Here is an 18,972-nt window from a genome sequence, read left to right as displayed (position 1 = left end):
GTCACTGAAGTTTCTTGGTTCATAAGAGAACAAAAGGCAAGAGAGAGAGAATGGAGAAGTCCCTGGGGACCTCATTAGTAATAGTGTGACTTATGCTAAAATGTGAATTGGGAGGGAATTGGAAAAAAAAAAAACAGAGAGACCCATTATTCTCCCAAAATGTGGGAGTTTAAGGGTGACATTCCCAAAACCCTACTGATAACATAGGAGCATTCCATGCTACATGGAAGAGTCAAATACTTGATTAAAATCATGTAGAGTTTCATAGATATATTGTGGGGGACCAAAAGGAAAAGAGCTTTAAGTGGGTTGCTACTTAAACACCAGTTTCCAGGGTCTGGCATTGTCTTTCCACATAGGGGTGACCTGTTGTCAGAGGGGAGGAGCAGAGTCCTTGGTCTTTGAGTGTCCAGGAAGGAGAGAACATCACTATCAATCATATGTATTTAAACAGCACTTCCCAAGGTCTTCAAGGAGCATGAGATAGACCTAATTTTCCCATATCATGTGATTTCAGAGATGGAGAAGAAGGTTAAGAACCATGATCAACAGGATGCACCATCACAGCTTCCTGCACATCACTGACTTTCAACCTGGAGATTCAGCCACTTACTTCTGTGGTGTGAAAGCACCTGCTGCTTGTGAATAAACCTGCAGCTGGGACTCTAGAGATATTCCCTGGAAAACAACAAGAAGATGACAGTCTCAGAGCTTTTGATTTTTTCCTCCCATTCTCTTCTTATTTCTGGATCCATACTGAGCACATTTTAATTCCAGCTCTCTGTTATGATTCCAAGGTAATGGATATGTCTTTTGCTTCCTGACCTTCCCCAGGGAACTCATCCATTCTGTAGAGCAGTAACAGAGGAACAGGGTATTCTGAGAGTCTAAGAGGAGCTCACATTTTTTAACAAATTGCACTGCTACTTTATAATACCATCAGTTCCTAAAACAACGCCTTCTACTTCATGACTTTCCCCATCAGTTTTGATATATTACAAGTTGGCATAAAAAAAAATAAATGTGAAATTTGGGGAGTTTTGCAGAAGTTGCAGACAACACACAAAGGCCAACAGTTGACACAGAGCCGATGACCAAATATTTAATCCAAATTTTACAAGTTACTATAAACACCCAAAAAAAGAAAAAAAGAAAAAAATCAAAATTCTCTGTTAAGAAGGGAGGGCCAAAATATCTCAAAAGGATTTTTCATATCATGAGGGAACTGCATCCCTAATCCCTATGCTGTAGAAGGGATAAATGCATATGTTTTTCCCCTACCCTATCCAGAGAGGCTAGGCAGCTGGGTGGCTACCTAGTAGAGTACTGGACCTGGAGTCAGGAAGATACATCTTCCTGAGTTCAAATATAGACTGCTTCCTCATCTGCAAAATATAGACTGCTTCCTCATCTGCAAAATGATAAGGAAATGTAAAATCACTCTAACTTCTTTGTCAAGTAAACCCCAAATGGGACCATAAAGAGTCAAACAGAATAGAATATGACTGAAAACAACAAGAGCCAGTAACATCCCTTGGAACAAAGAATTCCAAGAGTGAGAAAAATTTGTTTAACAACACAACCACCTATTCTGACAGATCATCTAATGCTCCCTATCAAAGTCCTCTAACTCCTTCCATGGGAAGGAAAAAAAGGAGGAAGGAAGGAAGGAAAGAAGGAAGGAAGGAAGGAAGGAAGGAAGGAAGGAAGGAAGGAAGGAAGGAAGGAAGGAAGGAGGGAGGGAGGGAGGGAGGGAGGGAGGAAGGGAGAGAGGAATGAAGAACGAGGAAGGAGTGAAAAAAGACTAAACACTTACTGTATGTTCCAAGCACTATGTGATGTGTAACACTGAGAGGTAGATGTTATTATTATCACAGTTGTGAAAAATGAAGCAAACAGATAAAGTGATCCTTGCCCAGGGTCCCATAGCTACTAAGTGTCTGAGGCAGATTGGACCTCAGGTCTTTCTAGCTCCAAATTCATTGTAACTACTAGCTTTTTCAAAGAAGATAGTACCTGGTGAGAGAGAGGCATAAGAAAGAGTATAAAGGGGGTGGCTAGGTGGCGCAGTGGATAGAGCACCGGCCCTGGAGTCAGGAGTCCCTGAGTTCAAATCAGACACATAATAATTACCTAGCTGTGGCAAGCCACTTAACCCCATTTGCCTTGCAAAAAATTTTTAAAAAGGGGGCAGCTAGGTGGCGTAGTGGATAAAGCACCGGCCTTGGAGTCAGGAGTACCTGGGTTCAAATCCGGTCTCAGACACTTAATAATTACCTAGCTGTGTGGCCTTGGGCAAGCCACTTAACCCCATTTGCCTTGCAAAAACCTAAAAAAAAATTTTTTTTAAAAAGACTACAAAGGAAGAAGGGGGCAAGTTATAAAGGAGGGTTTTGAATGTCCTTCAGAATTCTCTGAATTCTTCATCTTCATTGACTTAGTAATATTGAGCAATATTAACATGCCACAACTATGTTCAGCCATTCTCCAGAGTTCATGATTCTAAACAAGTCAACTGAGGTTCATAGAAAAGCACCAACACTAGTGATGGTATTCTCCTATTAAGGCCAAGGCCAAGTCTGTGAAGTCTTTTCCTAAAATCTGTTCTACCCTTCCACTTTTCCCCTAGGTAGTTGCCTAAGGTTTAATAGGCTTTTCTATTTTCCACCTGCCCCCTACTCCCATGATATTCACTGTTAACAGCACTTCTCTCATATTTCTCTGTCTCAATTCTCTTATGTCAAGTGATGCAGATTTTCATTTGCCCACCTATATTTCTACCACTAAAATTATTTATTCTTCCTTAATTTTAATACATTTGTTTTCAGTTTGTTTTACAGCTAAAAAAAGAATATGATATAACAAAACAACATCATCAAAAATATTTATATAATGCCCTAAGATTTGAAAAGTGATATTATATATATATGCATATATGTATATAATTTCATTTGATACTCACAATAATTCTAAGACCTATTATTATCCTTATTTTATAGGTGGAGAAATTGAGCCTAAAAGACATTAAGTTATAAATGCTAACACAGTTAGCAAGCATCTGAAGTATTTGAACTCTGGATTTTCAGATTGTATAGTTGTCCTAGGAAGCAGGAAAGCCTGGGTGAAAGTCCTTCCTCTGAAATATACCACCTATGTGAAAAGCAGCATTTTACTGTCTGAACCACCTGAACAATTTTTTTAAGATTACAGTATAGGGGCATTTAGGTGGCATAATAGATAGAGCACTGGCCCTGGAGTCAGAAGGACTTGAGTTCAACTTAACTCCATTGCCTTGAAAAAAAAAAGATTATGGTGCAAGATTTTCCATATCAGATATTTTCCATTCCAGTGAAATCAAAGATTTGGACAACAAAACAAAACACTAGAGAAAAAATAAGAAGTCACTTAAAATACTGAATGTTAAAATTATCAAGGTGGTTTTTTTTAACTTCTGGAAAAAAAAATCTCTACACGTCCATGAAATCATGATTGGAACTGTCTTGAATTTTCTTAGCTTCTCCTATTCTTAGATATCCTATTTGTTCTTGCCCCTAGTGTTGTCCCATATTCATATCTCTCTGGGAGAGATGCTAGACTTAAGTGCCTGGTTACTTGTCCAACACAGATGCAAGTGTACAAAGCTACTAGCTTTCTTAGTTTCCTTCCAGGATCAGCATCTTGATCTTATCTCTGAATATGGAGCCTCCAATTTAAGAAGACATTTTCTGTGTGACCTTAGAAATCCCTGGGTACTTTGACCCGACTGGTTATAGGACTCCAAATTCTTGGAAATTCTACTTTATAAAACTAAGGAACAGAAATTTTTATCCAGAAACTCTTTTAATTACCTTTATGAATGTAATGGACATTGTGATGATAAAGGTTTCCACAATACACCCCTACTCAGGAGAAGGGGGAGTCTTTTCCCAAATATCCTTTTGGACCAGGAATATAATATATACTCAGAAACCCTTTCTTTCCCCCTTTCTTGCATCAACACACTCATTAGCACTTCCTGATTGTCCACAGGACTTAACTCACAATCCAAGCAAAACTGACTTCCTTTTAATGCTAGACTTAAAGCATCATGAGGTCAGGGGAGTACCTGCTAGTTTTGCCATGTAGATCTAGCTCCCTATTAATGCAAAATGTTCAATGATAGGGTCATTTCTAACTCTTCCCTGTCCCTTACTCCACATATACAATTAATTATTTGCAAGGTCTTAGATCTTTAGATCTTAGATCTTAGATCTTTAACCCTTTTTTATCTATTAGAGTAGCCTTTTATCTATTAGAGTAGCCTTCTTAATATTTGTTCTACCCCCAGTCTTTCCCTTCTGCGATATGCTTTCAATATGAGGGCTTTTAAATGCACCATCATGATGTTGTCACAGTTCTAAAAAAACCTTCAGTGAAACCCCATTCTTGCTAAGTGAAATTGCAACTCCTGACATTAGAATTCAAGATTCTCCACAAAGATCCCTAACTATTGGTCTTTACTATTGTCACTTTACTCCTTTATATGTTCATGATTTAATAAACCAGGTTACTATATACCTTCCCTGCCATTCTCATCCTTTAGACTCCATTTCAAGTCCTTTGCTCATATATTGCCCCATACATATAGAAAGTTCCTTCAATTTTTCATCCATCCCAATATGATGATTCTATCCCTAGCTTCAAGGGCCATATCTTTTATGTTATTTGCCATAACTCTCCTAATCTAATTATTATTTTTCTCTTCTTGAATTTGTCTTAGCAATATTTTTGGTCTTTCATTTTGCCCCTTTGGCTGCTTGTGGAACAATGAATGTAATGCAGAGTCTGGATTTAGGAATTAGGAAGAAATGAGTTACAATCTGGTCTCACACACTTACTAGCTATATGCCCCTAGGCAAGTTGACCTTTTTTTGCTTCAATTTTCTCAAATGTAAAATTAGAAGAATAATAGTGCTTATCTCACAGGGTTACCATTAGAATAAAATATTTACAAAAAGCACTTAGTGGGGCTTCTAACACATAGTGGGGGCTAAATTTCATTACTCTATTACAGTCTACCTTGCATCTTGTTCATCTCTTTATATCTTGAATTCACTTTACACACCCTTAAGACACCTGATTTATTGTGCATTTCAACCTACCACAATACTTTGCATTTAGTAGATACTTTAAAAAGATTCATTTATTGAAAGAAAGAACTGATTTTTCTCCCTGGTATGTTCATGAATTTTCTTTTTCTCATCTTTCCACAAATTTTCTGTTCATGGCCTAAAGAGGGCAATGTTACCATTGTCTAACATACCTATAACTAAGCATCCATAAAATATGACTGCATACAGTGTCTGAAATGACAGACTAGGCTGTGATTGGCTAAGCAGGGAAGGACTGAAAATACCTCCCCCTATTTCATAGAGCAAAAAAAAAAGTTTAAACACTTTGATTTGAAAACCCATTTTTTTCCAGAACCCAATATCAGTTGATCTTAGTAGAAGAATGGGAGTACTCCATAGAGCCTCACTACTGATCCTGTGTCTTCACCTGACCTGTGAGTTGAGGGGTTTCTGGAGATGGGAACAGGAAAAGTCAGAAGTCATTTCTCAAAAAATTGAAAGGCAATCATGACTGATTAAATGGGCCTTCCTGGCTGGGTTGTAGCAGTGCTCTAAATAAAATGATGGGAGATGTTGACCTGGATGACCAGTGAACTGTGTCTGACATTGTCTTCCTTTCTAGGGGTAAGCTGTCTACAGAAGGTGGTGCAGAGTCCTCAGTCCCTGATGATCCAAGAGGGAGAGCCCACCACAATCAACTGCAGTTATACAGAAACTACTAATCAAGGGCTGCAGTGGTTCAGGCAGGATCCTGAGAAAGGCCTCACCTCCCTATTTTACATAACTTCAGGGGAGAAACAAAAAGGAAGGCTAAGATCCATGAGGAACACAAAAGAGCGCCATAGTTCCCTCCACATCACTGATGCCCAACCTGAAGACTCAGCTACCTACCTCTGTGCTGTGGGTCACAGTGGTCCCCAAGCACCTGCAACCTGTACACAAACCCTAGAGCTAAGATAGCAGCCACAATCTTTGGCAGGGAGCACTTAATTTCACCTTGAATGCATTTTTGTGTATTCATCTTTCCTGATTCTTATGGCAAACCTTATTATTCTAGCTACAACTTAAGATTCAATTAGTCAATTGATCAATTAGTCAATCAATAATTATTTCTTAGGTACTTATATGTTCCAGACCCTGTACTAAATTAGGGAAAAACAAAGAAAAAGCAAAAATAGATCCTGACCTCTAACTTATTTTTTAAAGAAACAAAGACCTGGCCAATTGTAATCTACTTAACTCTCTGTATCTTTTAATACTCAGAAGCTTTAGTTAAAAAACCAGGTCAGAATGATACATGACCAGAGGTCTAGGAAAAGTCCCAGGTCTTCAATTCAACCTCACAAAGAAGCTGACTTCATTGATGAGGGTACCATCCTTTTGGGGTTCTCCTCTCCTTGCTAAATCTGGAGAGACATTTCTTTGTTCTGGGATAGTTCTCTAAGCCCTGCTCTTAACCTCATGTGTACTCCATCAGTTTGGTCTGCTGGTCCTTTTCGTATTCATTGGATGGATACATGTTTCTGGCTCTTCCTACTATTATCACTTCTACACCTCATATACAATCTGGTGTCTTAAATCCTAGGCCTTACTTGCTATCCCTAAGGGCTTTATTGTAAGTAACTAGAGAAAACTATACAAGTCTTTAAAATAACCAAGTGAGAAAATTTACAAAGATATAATAATTTTTAATACTTTAGGAGCAGAAAATCTTAGGCTTCCATATAAATATAAATTGAACTCAACCCTGGATTTTTTTAATTCCTCCTAATCAAAAGTTCCTTCTTTTTAGATCATTGCCCCCAAGATCTACTCCAGTCATGTTCAAACTTGATCCTAGACCAAGGTTCCAGCTTTCTTACCTAAGACTGATAAAAATCTACTAAGTTTCTTTGCCTAATTCTAGGTCTTACATCCCTGACAGAGTAATAAAATAGTACTGACTGCTCCCAAGGTAATACTCTAAATATAACACTGGATATGGAGTCAAGACCTGTATTTGATTCCTTACTAGTTCTGTGAACCTGGGTAAGTTCTTTAAGTTCTTTGTGCTTCAGTTTCTTCATCTGTCAAATTTCACTCCATGTCCTCTAAGGCCCCTTCCACATTCTAAATTCATAATCTTATAATGAGAAAGCATTTTACTATTTGACTTTCTCCACTCCTCCCCCCAAAAAAATCATTAGTCACTATTATTTTGGATATTTATATCCCAAACCTACCCCTATAAATGCTTGAAAACTCTTCACCTTGCAGGTTATGTAAAATTATAAAATATATTCCTATTCATAAATAATTTAATTTACTTTTAAAACTTTCTATATTTCTGTTTCTTATTAGAAAAGGAAGGCTAACCCATTCCTAAATCACAATTGTAAGGGTCCTTAAATTAGTACCATGGATACCTAAAGGGTCCATGGCTAATATGGTATATAAAAAACTTTAAAGACATAGTTTCTGAGTAATTAATCATTTTATTAATTATTGCTAACAGATAATTAATATAAATAATCAGTGACATTCTCGAATGTCAAAGATGGACTGTGACAGTTTCTTGAAACTTATATGACCTTGGAAGAGTGGGTATTCTCAACAGGCAGCAATATACTCTGATTGGTTAACAACTAATGAGAAGTGGACACATTATAATGGGGGTTGGGGCCCTGATTCTTATCACTCTTGCTCCCAGACCATCCCCAGCCTTGAGCAACCAGACAAAGGATTTATTATGCCCACTTCCCCCAGCCCAACCCTCCAAAGAGGAATACAATGAACCAGAATTTACTTTTTCTGGTTAAAATTATAGCAGCAAGAGCTAGAAAGAGAAATTCCATTTAAAGTAACTTGAGATAATATAAGCTACTAGGTATTTTACCTGCCAGGGTAGACTCAGAAACTCTATGAAAACAACTACAAAACACTTCTCACACAAATAAAATCAGATTTAAATAACTGGGCAAATATCAGATGCTCATGAATAGGCTGAGCTAATATAATAAAGATAAAAATTCTACCTAATTTAAATTACTTATTTAGTGCCTTACCAATCAAACTTCCAAAAAATTACTTTAAAGAGCTAGGAAAAATTATAACTAAATTCATATGGAGAAACAAAAAGTCAAGAATATCAAAGGATTTAATGAAAAAAGTGCAAAAGAAGGTGATTTAGATTTACCAGATCTAAAATTATTTTATAAAGCATCAGTAATCAAAACTGTCTGGTATTGTCTAAGAAATAGAGTGGTGGATCAGTGGAATAGACTAGGTGCAATAGCAGGAAATGATTATAGTAATCTGCTGTTTGATAAAACCAAAGAGTACAACTATTGGGATAAAAACTCTCTCTCTCTTCAATAAAAATTGTTGGGAAAACTGGAAGTTAGTATGGCAGAAACTTGGATTAGACCAACACCTCACACCCTATACCAAGATAAGATAAAAAATGGACACAGGATTTAGACATAAAAAAACAGTATTATAATTAAATTAGGAGATCAAGGAATAGTTTACCCTGTGGAAAGGGAAGCAGTTTATGACCAATGAAGAGATGGAGAACATCATTAAAAACAAACTAAATAATTTCGATTACATTAAATTAAAAAGCTTTTGCACAGACAAAACCACTGTAAACCAAGATCAAAAGAAATGTAGTAAATTGGGAAACAATTTTTCAACTAGTATTTCTGACAAAAGGACTCATTTCTAAAATATAGAATAGAACTGAGTCAAATTTTCAAAAAATCAAGCCATTCCCCAATTGACAAATGGTCAAAGGATATGCAAAGGCAATTTACAGCTGAGGAAATCAAAGCAAGCCATAATCATATTAAAAATTGCTCCAAATCGTTACTTATTATAGAAATAAAAATTAAAACATCTCTGTGATTACCACCTCGCCTCTCAGACTGGCCAATATGACCAGAAAGGACAATGGTCAATGTTGGAAGGGGTGTGGGAAATCTGGGACACTAATACATTGTCGGTGGAGCTGTAAATTCATCCAACCTTTCTGGAGGGCAATTTGGAATTATATCCAAAGGGCAACAAAAATGTGCATACCCTTTGATTCAACAATACCACTACTGGGTCTATACCCAGAAGAGAATATGGAAAAGAGTAAAAGTATCACTTGTGCAAAAATATTCATAGCAGCCCTATTTGTGGTGGTAAAGAATTGGAAATTGAGTGAATGTCCTTCAATTGGGGAATGGCTGAACAAAGTGTTGTATATGTATGGGATAGAACACTATTGTTCTATTAGAAACCAGGAGGGATGGGAATTCAGAGAAGCCTGGAAGGATTTGCATGAACTGATGCTGAGTGAGATGAGAAGAACCAGCAAAATATTGTCCATCCTAACAGCAACATGGGGGTGATGATCAACCTTAAGTGACTTGCTCATTCCATCAGTGCAACAATCAGGTACAATTTTGGGATATCTGTAATGGAGAAGACCATCTGTATCCAGAGAAAGAATTGTGGAGTTTGAACACAGACCAAAGACTATTACCTTTAATTTTAAAAAAACCATTATCTTATTATATAATTTTGCTATCTCTTACACTTTATGTTTCTTCCTTAAGGATATGATTTCTCTCTCATCACATTCATCTTAGATCAATGTATACCATGGAAACAATGTAAAAATTAACAGACTGCCTTCTTTGGGGGGTGGGGGGAGGGAAGTAAGATTAGGGGAAAAACTGTAAAATACAAATAAATAAATAACTTTTAAAAGTTAGAAAAAAGAAAAGAAAAGAAACTAGGAGAGATGGGATTTCAACCTGGAAAGACTTCCATGAACTGATGCTGCACAAGATTAGCAGAACCAGAAGAACATTATACACTCTAACAGCAACATTGGGGTGATGATCAACCTTAATGGACAATTTTAGGGTACCTGTGTTGGAGAATACCATGGGTATCCAAGAAAGAACTGTGGAGTTAAAGCACAGACCAAAGACTACTACCTTCAATTTTTTTAATTGTCTTATGTACTACTTAATTTTGCTAATTCTAATATTTTATTATTTCCTCAAAGATATAATTTCTCTCAACATATTCATTATTGATCAATATATAGCATGGAAACAATGTCAAGATGATCAGATTGCCTTCTGTGGTAGGAGGGAAGGAAGTAGGGGAAATTGTAAAATTCAAACCCTTACAAAAAATGGAAACTACTATTCTATATAATTGGAAAACAAATAAAATATTTATTTAAAAAAAAGGTTTTCTGCTTAGATGAGGTGTCCTACCCAGTATCAAAAAGCATAAACCCCAGGGATTTGGACAATTTTTATCCTTCAACAATGTCCTTCAGAGAATAAACAGGGGCAGTTAGATGGATAGAGCATTGGTCCAGGAGTCAGGAGGACCTGAGTTCAAATTCAGCCTCAGACACTTAATAATTAACTAGCTGTGTGGCCTTGAGCAAGTCACTTAACCCTATTACCTTGCAAGAGAGAGAGAGAGAGAGAGAGAGAGAGAGAGAGAGAATAAACAGTAAACAACCTATAAGTTTCTGGTTTCTGAATGAAGAAATAGAAAGGGAAAAAATCCTGGTCCAAATTCAATAATTAGCTATTAATATAAGAAAATTAAACATTTATCTCATTAGATTCCAGGGAGCCTGTGAATTTAGACAGGAAAAACATTATCTCTTTATTTTCATTAACCTTTGGTTCCTTTTGTAATCTGGTTTTATTTTATGAATTTTAATATTTTATTCTAAGGTGTTTGAGGTTTCACTAGACTGCTACACACAACACACACACACACACACACACACACACAAAAACATTCACAAAGTGTGTCATTTAGTATCACATTAGAATTGTCTAAGGGAATTAAAATAGACACATGACCAAGAACAAAAATTCTTGCTTCCAGGTCTCCTCTCATGTATGAAACAAAACTAGCATCTTCATGCTAGAAAGGAAACATGTTCAATAGTGAATAATATTTCTCTGTCTTCCTCAATAAGATCTGGGACATAATGTATGCCATGGTACTACAGAATAAATTGTCCATAACAGAAGCACCCAACATCCCTGAATTCCATTCAAATAATATTGTATCAAATACTGGCCCCCTTACCACTTGTATGATATTATGATTAAGTACCTTATTTAATATTCATCTCCTCATTAGCAAAATGAGGATATTGGATAATATATCCTACAGGGTTCCTTCAGATTCTAAATCCTAAGAACAGTGATGAAAGAATCTCACTCTGAATATATTCTCATTGACCCAGATTTCAATACCTGAGGGAAGGGCTGGGGAAGGCAGGGAGGGGAAGGAGGGAATGGCAGAGAGGGGTAGAGAGATGGGAGGAGGTCTGTATATTTTAATGCCATAAAAACATCCAATTGCAATATTTTAAAAATGTTTCTAAAATTTGCCCCCAGTGGAAAAAGGACCTCTCCTGACTTTGGACTAATATCCTCCTCTTAGAGCATTAAGGCATCCAATCCATTGTAGTCAGGGACTTTCCTTCTCTCACTTTAAGAAGCCAATAACCTATGAGTTCCAATCCAGTAACTGATACTGTATTGTCACTATAAAATATTCATATTATTAAATATTCATCAAGATCCCACATCATGGATTGGATATGAGATCTATAGGATAAAGAGAAGATTGTCCCTGACTTTAAAGAGACTTCTATTTTTGGCTTCATTAAGTGGGAGGAAACCTGGAAAGTCCCTGGCCATCATGGACTCTAGGGAATCTGCTTATGGGCCAGTATGAAGTATATAAAGCAATAGAGTCAATTCTTATTAGCTGGCCAGTCAAGCTAAGAATCTTTGATGTTTGCTGGTGCAGTAGAGGAACTAAAAACTTTTGGATATGAGGAAGAAACCTTTTATTGGAAAGCAATGATTTGTATCTTAGGTCCCAGACCTAATTACTTGGAGCTGGGAAGGGGGAGGAAGGGAGATGGAGAAACCCTTGTCTTCAGCTAGGCTGTGAGTTGTAAGGGGATAGGGAAAAGGGGAAAGAGGGAGTGTAATGAGAGTCACATTCCCCAGTATACTAAATGGGAGAGAGGAATATTGAGTATGACTCTCATGATGTTTATTGGCTTTGTTGTGGAAGTTAAAGAAGATACAGATTGATGACCAATTTCCCAAGTCTGGCACTGCTTTTCTGCAAAGGAAAGAGCAATTATCAGAAGGTGGAGCAAAATCTTCAATCTCTGAGGGTCCAAGAGGAAGATACATCACAATCAACTATGCTTGACTCAGAAAGTAACTTCCAAGAAATGCAGGCAGGATCCCTGGAAAGGCTTCATCATCCTCAGATCCCAGATTGCTTTACTTTTCTGCTTGTATTTACAGTGCTGTATGCAGTAACTGCTAAATAGATGCTTTATTAATTCATAAATAGATGTTTTATTAATTCATCCATTCACCCCTTTGTTTTACATGGTTTTCAGAAGGAAATTAGAGAATTCATATTCCTTCCACATTACTGACTCCCAATAGGGAGTTTCAGCCTCCTACCTTGATGCCATGACAACATGGTGTTCTGACAGTCTCTAATCTAATGATGTGACTGATTTTTCAGACAAAATCTCTGCCAGTCAATCAATAGACTTTTATTAAGTGTCCACTATGTGTAAAGCATTGTGCTGAACTCTAAGGATATAAATTTAAAACTAAGACTGTTGCTATCCTTAAAGCTTTTATCCTCCTTTAGAACACTACATTTTCACAGATAAAGAAGTGCAGGGAACAGGCACAATTTTTACTTCGAAGATTTTCAGTCATATATATATATAATTATATATACCTAATTTGATTCTCATAAAAATCTCAAAATGTGTGTTCTATTAACAGCCATTATGTAGATGAGTGTATTGAGGCTGGAAGAGTTTTGTGACTTGTCCAGTGTCACACAGCTAGCAAACATCTGAAACAGAATGAAGTTATTTTCCTCACTCATCTTTCAGCATTTCAAATGCTTCACCACGCTGGAGTTTGATATAATTGATAGAGAGTTGAGTAGTTGGATGGTGCGGTAGTTTGAGTACCAGACTTAGAGTAAAGAAGACCTGAGTTCAAGTCCAACTTCAGTTACTTGAAAGCTATGTGATCCTGACCCCGTCACCTAACCATATTTTCCTCATTTTCCTCATCTGTAAAACTGAAGAAGGAAATGGCATACCACTTCAGTACCTTTGCCAAAAAAAACATCAAATGGGACAAAGAGTCAGATACAATTGTGAAACAACTGAACAAAAACAATAAAGAACTGGCCTGGAAGCAAGAAAGACTTAGATTCAAGTTTAGCCTCTGATACCTTCTAGCTGTGTGACCCTAGGCAAGTCACTCTCTGTACTCTCAGCAACCTGTCTAAGATAATTGAAGAGAAAATTGACCTGCTTTAGGAGAGGAAAATTATTCCCCTGAGTTCCCCATAATACTGAAATGAATCTAACCCCTAACTCTATAATTTGCATGCAAAGTGATTTGGAAAGGAGAGTACTAATTAGTGGGTTTGTTATTGTTTGTCCTTCAATCTTGAAGAAGACTGTGAGGTTTTTTGAAGAGGACAAAATTTTGAAGGGAAATAAGGGTTCCAAGAGGCAGAAATGAAAAGAGTGTTAGCATTTGAAGCATTGGGGAGAGATGCTAAGACATAAAGGTAGAAGATAGAACTTTGTGCTTGAGGAGTAACAAGAAGACCAACTTGGCTAAAGGGCACCTAATGACATCTAAGTGGCATCTTGGAGCATATAGCACCAGACCTGGAGCCAAGAAAACTCATCTTCCTGTGATCCAATCCAATCTCAGATATTTACTAGATGTGTGATCCTGAACAAGTCACTTGACCTTGTTTGTCACAATTTCTTCATCTGTAGAATGAGTTAGTGAGATCACAAAGAATCAGACACAACTGAAAAAAAATGTCTAAACAACAATGACAATGAACATTGCCCCAGTCATATTTGCAAGTTCACGTTCTCAGTCTAGTTTCAGGTTGAGCCCGTGAAACTAGATCTTTGATTCTTTTATCTCTTTCTGAGACAACAGTAACAACTAAAACTAAGACACAAAATCAGAGAACCTGAGAAAGTACTTGGTGGAAATGGTACTCTTTAAGTTTATTCAGACTCAAAAGATCTGCTTTTATCCTAAATTTTTGTTATCCAATCATTCCACAGAAAAGTTTCCAGCTTTGTTCTTAAGTTAATATCCCTTAAACCATCCTTTCCTTAGTTCTTTTAAGGGTTGTATTGCAACTAAAAATAAACATAAAGAGTTTTGAAATGTTTAGCAAAAGGAAAATAATATTCAAAAAAATCAAGAAATCTCAAAAATGTAGAAGGAGGAAAGCAGAACTAAGATAATAGAGTGACAAGAAGAAATATGATGAGCTCTCCTCTCCCCCCCCTTTAAAAAACTTCAAAAATATAGAAAACTGATAAGGAAAGCTACAGTGAGTCATTTCATTAGTGCAGGCTGGAGTAGGGAAACAAACCGAATGGCTTGTAGATATTAGGGATGATTGCCTGGCCAGGAGCACATTGCATAGCACCCCAGGACTGGGAAAGGTTATACCCAGGGCAAGATGAGAGCCCATAACATCACAACTCCATGCAGAATGAGGGTCCAGGAGTCAATTAGCATCTTTTTCATCCACTAACCCAATACAGAATTGTGACCCATGGTGGTATTCCAGAGTAAGGAGTGACTGCAGACCCTGGGTTGTATACTGAACAAGAAGCAAATTCAGAAGCAAAGAAGAGTGGTATGGTTTCGACCCTAGGAGTAGAGGAGATCTCAGCTCAAGTCCATATCCCAGTCTAACCCTGAAGAGGAATACCTGGGAAAGAATCCCACACCAGAGTTGTGAACTGATCCAATCATTCTGGAGAGCAATTTGGAGCTGTACCCAGGGAGCAATGGAGTTTTGCAGGGCCTTTGATTCAACAGTGCCACTGCTGGGTCTAGATCCCATGGAAATCACAGAAAATAAAGGGAAGAGAACCCACAGCTCTTTTTATGGTATCAAGGAAATAGAAATTGAGGAGATGCCCATCCATTGGGGAGTGGCTGAACAGATTGTAGTATGAGAATATAATAAAATATTAATCTCCATGATTTCAGAAGAAGCTGGAGTGATCTGCAGGAACTGATGAGTGAAGAAGGCAGAACCACCATAATGTCAGCATTGTGTGATGATCAATTATGGCAAGCTTGGTTCTTCACAGCAATGCAGTGATAAAAGATAGTTCTAAAGAACCTGTGATGGGAATTGCCATCCATGTCCAGAGGAAACTATGAAATCTGGATGTAAATTGAAACATACTATTCTCATGTTTTTAAATTTGGTTTTTCACTGTTTCCTTCTTGTGCTTTTCCCCTTTTTATTGCAATTCTTCTTTCACAGCCTAATATGGAAATGTGTGTAGCACATGTATTCGTGTACATGGACATATGTGTAATATATGTATAGCCTGTATCAGATTGCTTGCTGTTATGGGTTAGAGAAAAGGAAGAATGGAGAAAACTTTACAGAAATGAATGTTGAAAATTGTATCTACATATAATTTAAAAATAAAGAAAAAAGAGCCTCACAACAAAGGGGAGACTAGTTCTATCATTGAACCAGCAGAGCCACCCAGCTACCTGAAAGGGACTGAGTCCAGTAGCTGTTGACTATTGATTTGAACCAAACTTAAGTCAGAAACTTGCAGAGCTCAGCCCAGAGAGGTTCCAATCAGACTTGGTCTCAATTATACCTCTTTGGAAGCATGGAAAGCTTAAGGTCTCCACCCTAAGCTGACTTTAGCATCTCATAACAACACAACATTTAATACCCCGAAGAAAGCAGAAATAGGACTGGCCCAAACCTTCCTTCCAGGAGTGCAAATAACCTGACCCTAGAATCACATCCAAAGTAAGGAAGTAGTCCGTAAGTATAAACAACCAGAAAAATGTATTATGATTACAGGGATGATTAAGATATAAACCTAAAAGGAAAGAATGACTCTAAAACATCTACAAGTAAAATCTCAAAGAAAAGCACAGCTTGGGGAAAAGTTTAACTAGAATTCCTGAAAAGAGCTAACTTTTTTATAAACAAAATTAGACTTGTAGAGAAAATGGAAAAGAAATGAGAGTTAAGAAACAAGAAGTGAAAAAGGAATTAACAGATTGGCAGAAGGCAAATAAAACTTTGACTAAGCAAAAAACTTCCTGAATATGACAATAAGAAGCATTAAAAGCAAAATCAAAAATTAGGGGAAAAGAGAAGTAACTTTAAAACATCTCCTAACAAACAAACAACTGACCTGGAAAACAGATCAAGAAAAAAATGTTATGCATCTGGGATTATCTGAAAGTCATTATCAAAAGCACCTAGACATCATATTTCATGAGCTCATAAAAGAAAATTGCCCAGATCTCCTAGAACCAAAAGGAAAGATAGAAGTAGGAAAAACATTTGTCACTTCCTGAAAAAAGGTCAACATGAAAACTCTAAACTTCATACTCAAAATCCAAAGCTTACAGGTCAAAGAAAAAAATACTGAAAATAGCCAGAAAGAAAGAATTTAAATACCAAGGAATAGCACTCAAGATCACACATGATTTCATAGTCAAACTTGAAGGAAAAGAAAACATAGAATTTGATATTCTAAAGTCAAAATCTATAGACTTAAGCAGCCAAGAATATCTGAAGCAACAAAACTAAGTATGATCTTCCAGGAGGTGAAATAGACTTTTAATGAAATAGAAGACTTCCAAGAATTTTTAATGAAAAGACCAGAGCTACATAGAAATTTTGATATTCAAACACAGGAGTGAAAAAAATAATAAAAAGGAATACATGTACAGTTGCAAAGAACTAAACAAGCATAAACTGCTTATAATCTTATATGATGAGATGCTATATGCATGTGTCCCCTCTGAAACTTATTATCAGAGATCATAGAGTCTATTTAAACAGAAGACCTAGTAGTTCTATTTTGCCTTGGTGATTTTAAAGATTGGAAAGAGAGGGAAAGAGGAATATACCAGGTGGGGAAGGGAAGAGAAGAGAAATTAGAGAAAATTGTCTCCCACAATCAGGGAGTTGAAATAGAAGTCCACATACAAGGAAAAGGGCATAGATCAACTGATACATAAACCTCTCATCTAATCTAGTCAAAAAAAGAAAAGAATATAGACACACACAGAGGGGGTACTGAACAGCATTTTACTCAACAGGGGAATGAAGGGAAAATGAAGAAGGGAGAGAGGGATTTAGAGGGAGGGAAGGAGTTCCAGAGGGAAAGAAAAAATAAGTGTTGAACAGGACCTATTATGTCCCGGACACCATGTTTATAAATATTCTCTCACTGGAGTCTCATAACAACCCCGGGAAGTAGGTACTGCTGTAGTCTTCATTTCACAGTTGAGGCTACTGAGGCAAAGAGAGATTAAGTGTTTTGACCAGGTTCACATAGCTAACAAGGGCTTAAAGTCAAAGTTAGTGTAGATTAAGAGAGGGTTCAATCTTAAGTAAAACAAACTAAGCAAGGATTTACCAAAAGGTTTACAGCTCTTACTGAGCTATAATTGTGCTCCCTACTTGTTTCCATGTCCCTTCTGGACATTCAGATGGTACAATATTTTTAAGTTCTACCCTCTTACTAGTTAGAATCTACAGAAAACTTTTTTCCCTACAAAAAAAAATTCAATTACATTTATGGGATAAATACAGGTGGGGCGAAAGTTTCTAAAGTCTTGCCTCTAGTAGTGAGACAATCTCATAGAATAATAGAATTACCAACTTAAGGTAAAAGTGGACTACAGAGACATGCATGATGTCTCACATTTTGCAAATGGGGAAAGTAATAAGATCTGAAATGACATACTAGGATAGAAGAACCCAGAGAGCAAAAAAAATGTTTTACTATTTTTTCCTTGAAAGTCTAAGTTCTTCACACACACTATAGAATCTAAATATCCAATGACAGAAAAAAGAGTGATGGCCAGACCCAGTGTTGTACACTTGTCATTCCAGCCAACAGGGAGGCTGACACTGACCCATCTCTTGAATTCCAGAAATATGAGCTTCACTGGGCTATGACAATTGGGAGCAAACAAAAAGTTCCTCGTTAATGTAATAAGCCCTGAGGAGAAGAGGGACATCAGGCTGCCCAAGAAAGCGGGAACCAACTAAAATTTGAAACAGAATAGTTCAAAACTCCATTGTTGATCAGAGTAGAATCATGTCAATAAATAACTCCTGAATTTCTAGCCTGGAAAAAATAGTCTTTTTTTTAAAAAAAGAATCTTTATTTTAGAGAAAGGGAAAGGAAAAAAATGTGGTAACAAAGGAATCTTTTCTTCCAAAGAATTTGCAAAATTGCCATCCATTACATTGCCATCCTATAATTTTGTCTATGTCCTGAATGGGGCTGTGCTACCTTAAACAGAGAAGCTTCCAAATGAAAGCCAGTGTTGTCTCTAAATAGGACTGTGTAATTAATATAAAGTGATATATTGAGCCTACTCTGTTTTTGCCATGCCACAATCAAAAAAAGAACTATAGACATTTAGAATTGAGGAAGGTCCTTTGACTTGGAGTGGCCTAGTAAAATCCCAGGAAGGAAGAATGGAAAAGTCCTGGTTCTGTCTTTACTTACATTACTTTACATTACTACTGTTCTGTCTTCACTTGGGCTGTGAGTTGAGGGTTTCTGAAGCTGGGAGGAGGGAGATTGGCAAGGGGTTTCCTGGCTCTGTTGTAAAAGTCATGACATTGTCTTTTCTACATAGAGGTGAGCTGCCAACAGGAGGTGACACAGAGTCCTCTGTCCTTGAGTGTCCAGGAAGGAGAGAGCACCACTATCAACTGT

At 37.0% G+C, this 18,972-nt stretch overlaps 1 gene segment (V, D, J or C); it reads left to right on the top strand.

The window, feature by feature from the left end:
* The first annotated feature begins 541 nt into the window (after nucleotides 1–541).
* On the top strand, nucleotides 542–6,071 carry LOC141522783 (T cell receptor alpha variable 21-like). The segment is given in 2 exon segments: nucleotides 542–641; nucleotides 5,734–6,071. Coding segments are annotated over 2 exon segments (438 nt in total).
* Nucleotides 6,072–18,972: the final 12,901 nt, after the last annotated feature.

The sequence above is a fragment of the Macrotis lagotis genome, chromosome 4 (genome assembly GCF_037893015.1).
Source record: "Macrotis lagotis isolate mMagLag1 chromosome 4, bilby.v1.9.chrom.fasta, whole genome shotgun sequence".
NCBI classification, from domain to species: domain Eukaryota; kingdom Metazoa; phylum Chordata; class Mammalia; order Peramelemorphia; family Peramelidae; genus Macrotis; species Macrotis lagotis.
This window is presented reverse-complemented; position numbering and strand designations above follow the sequence as displayed.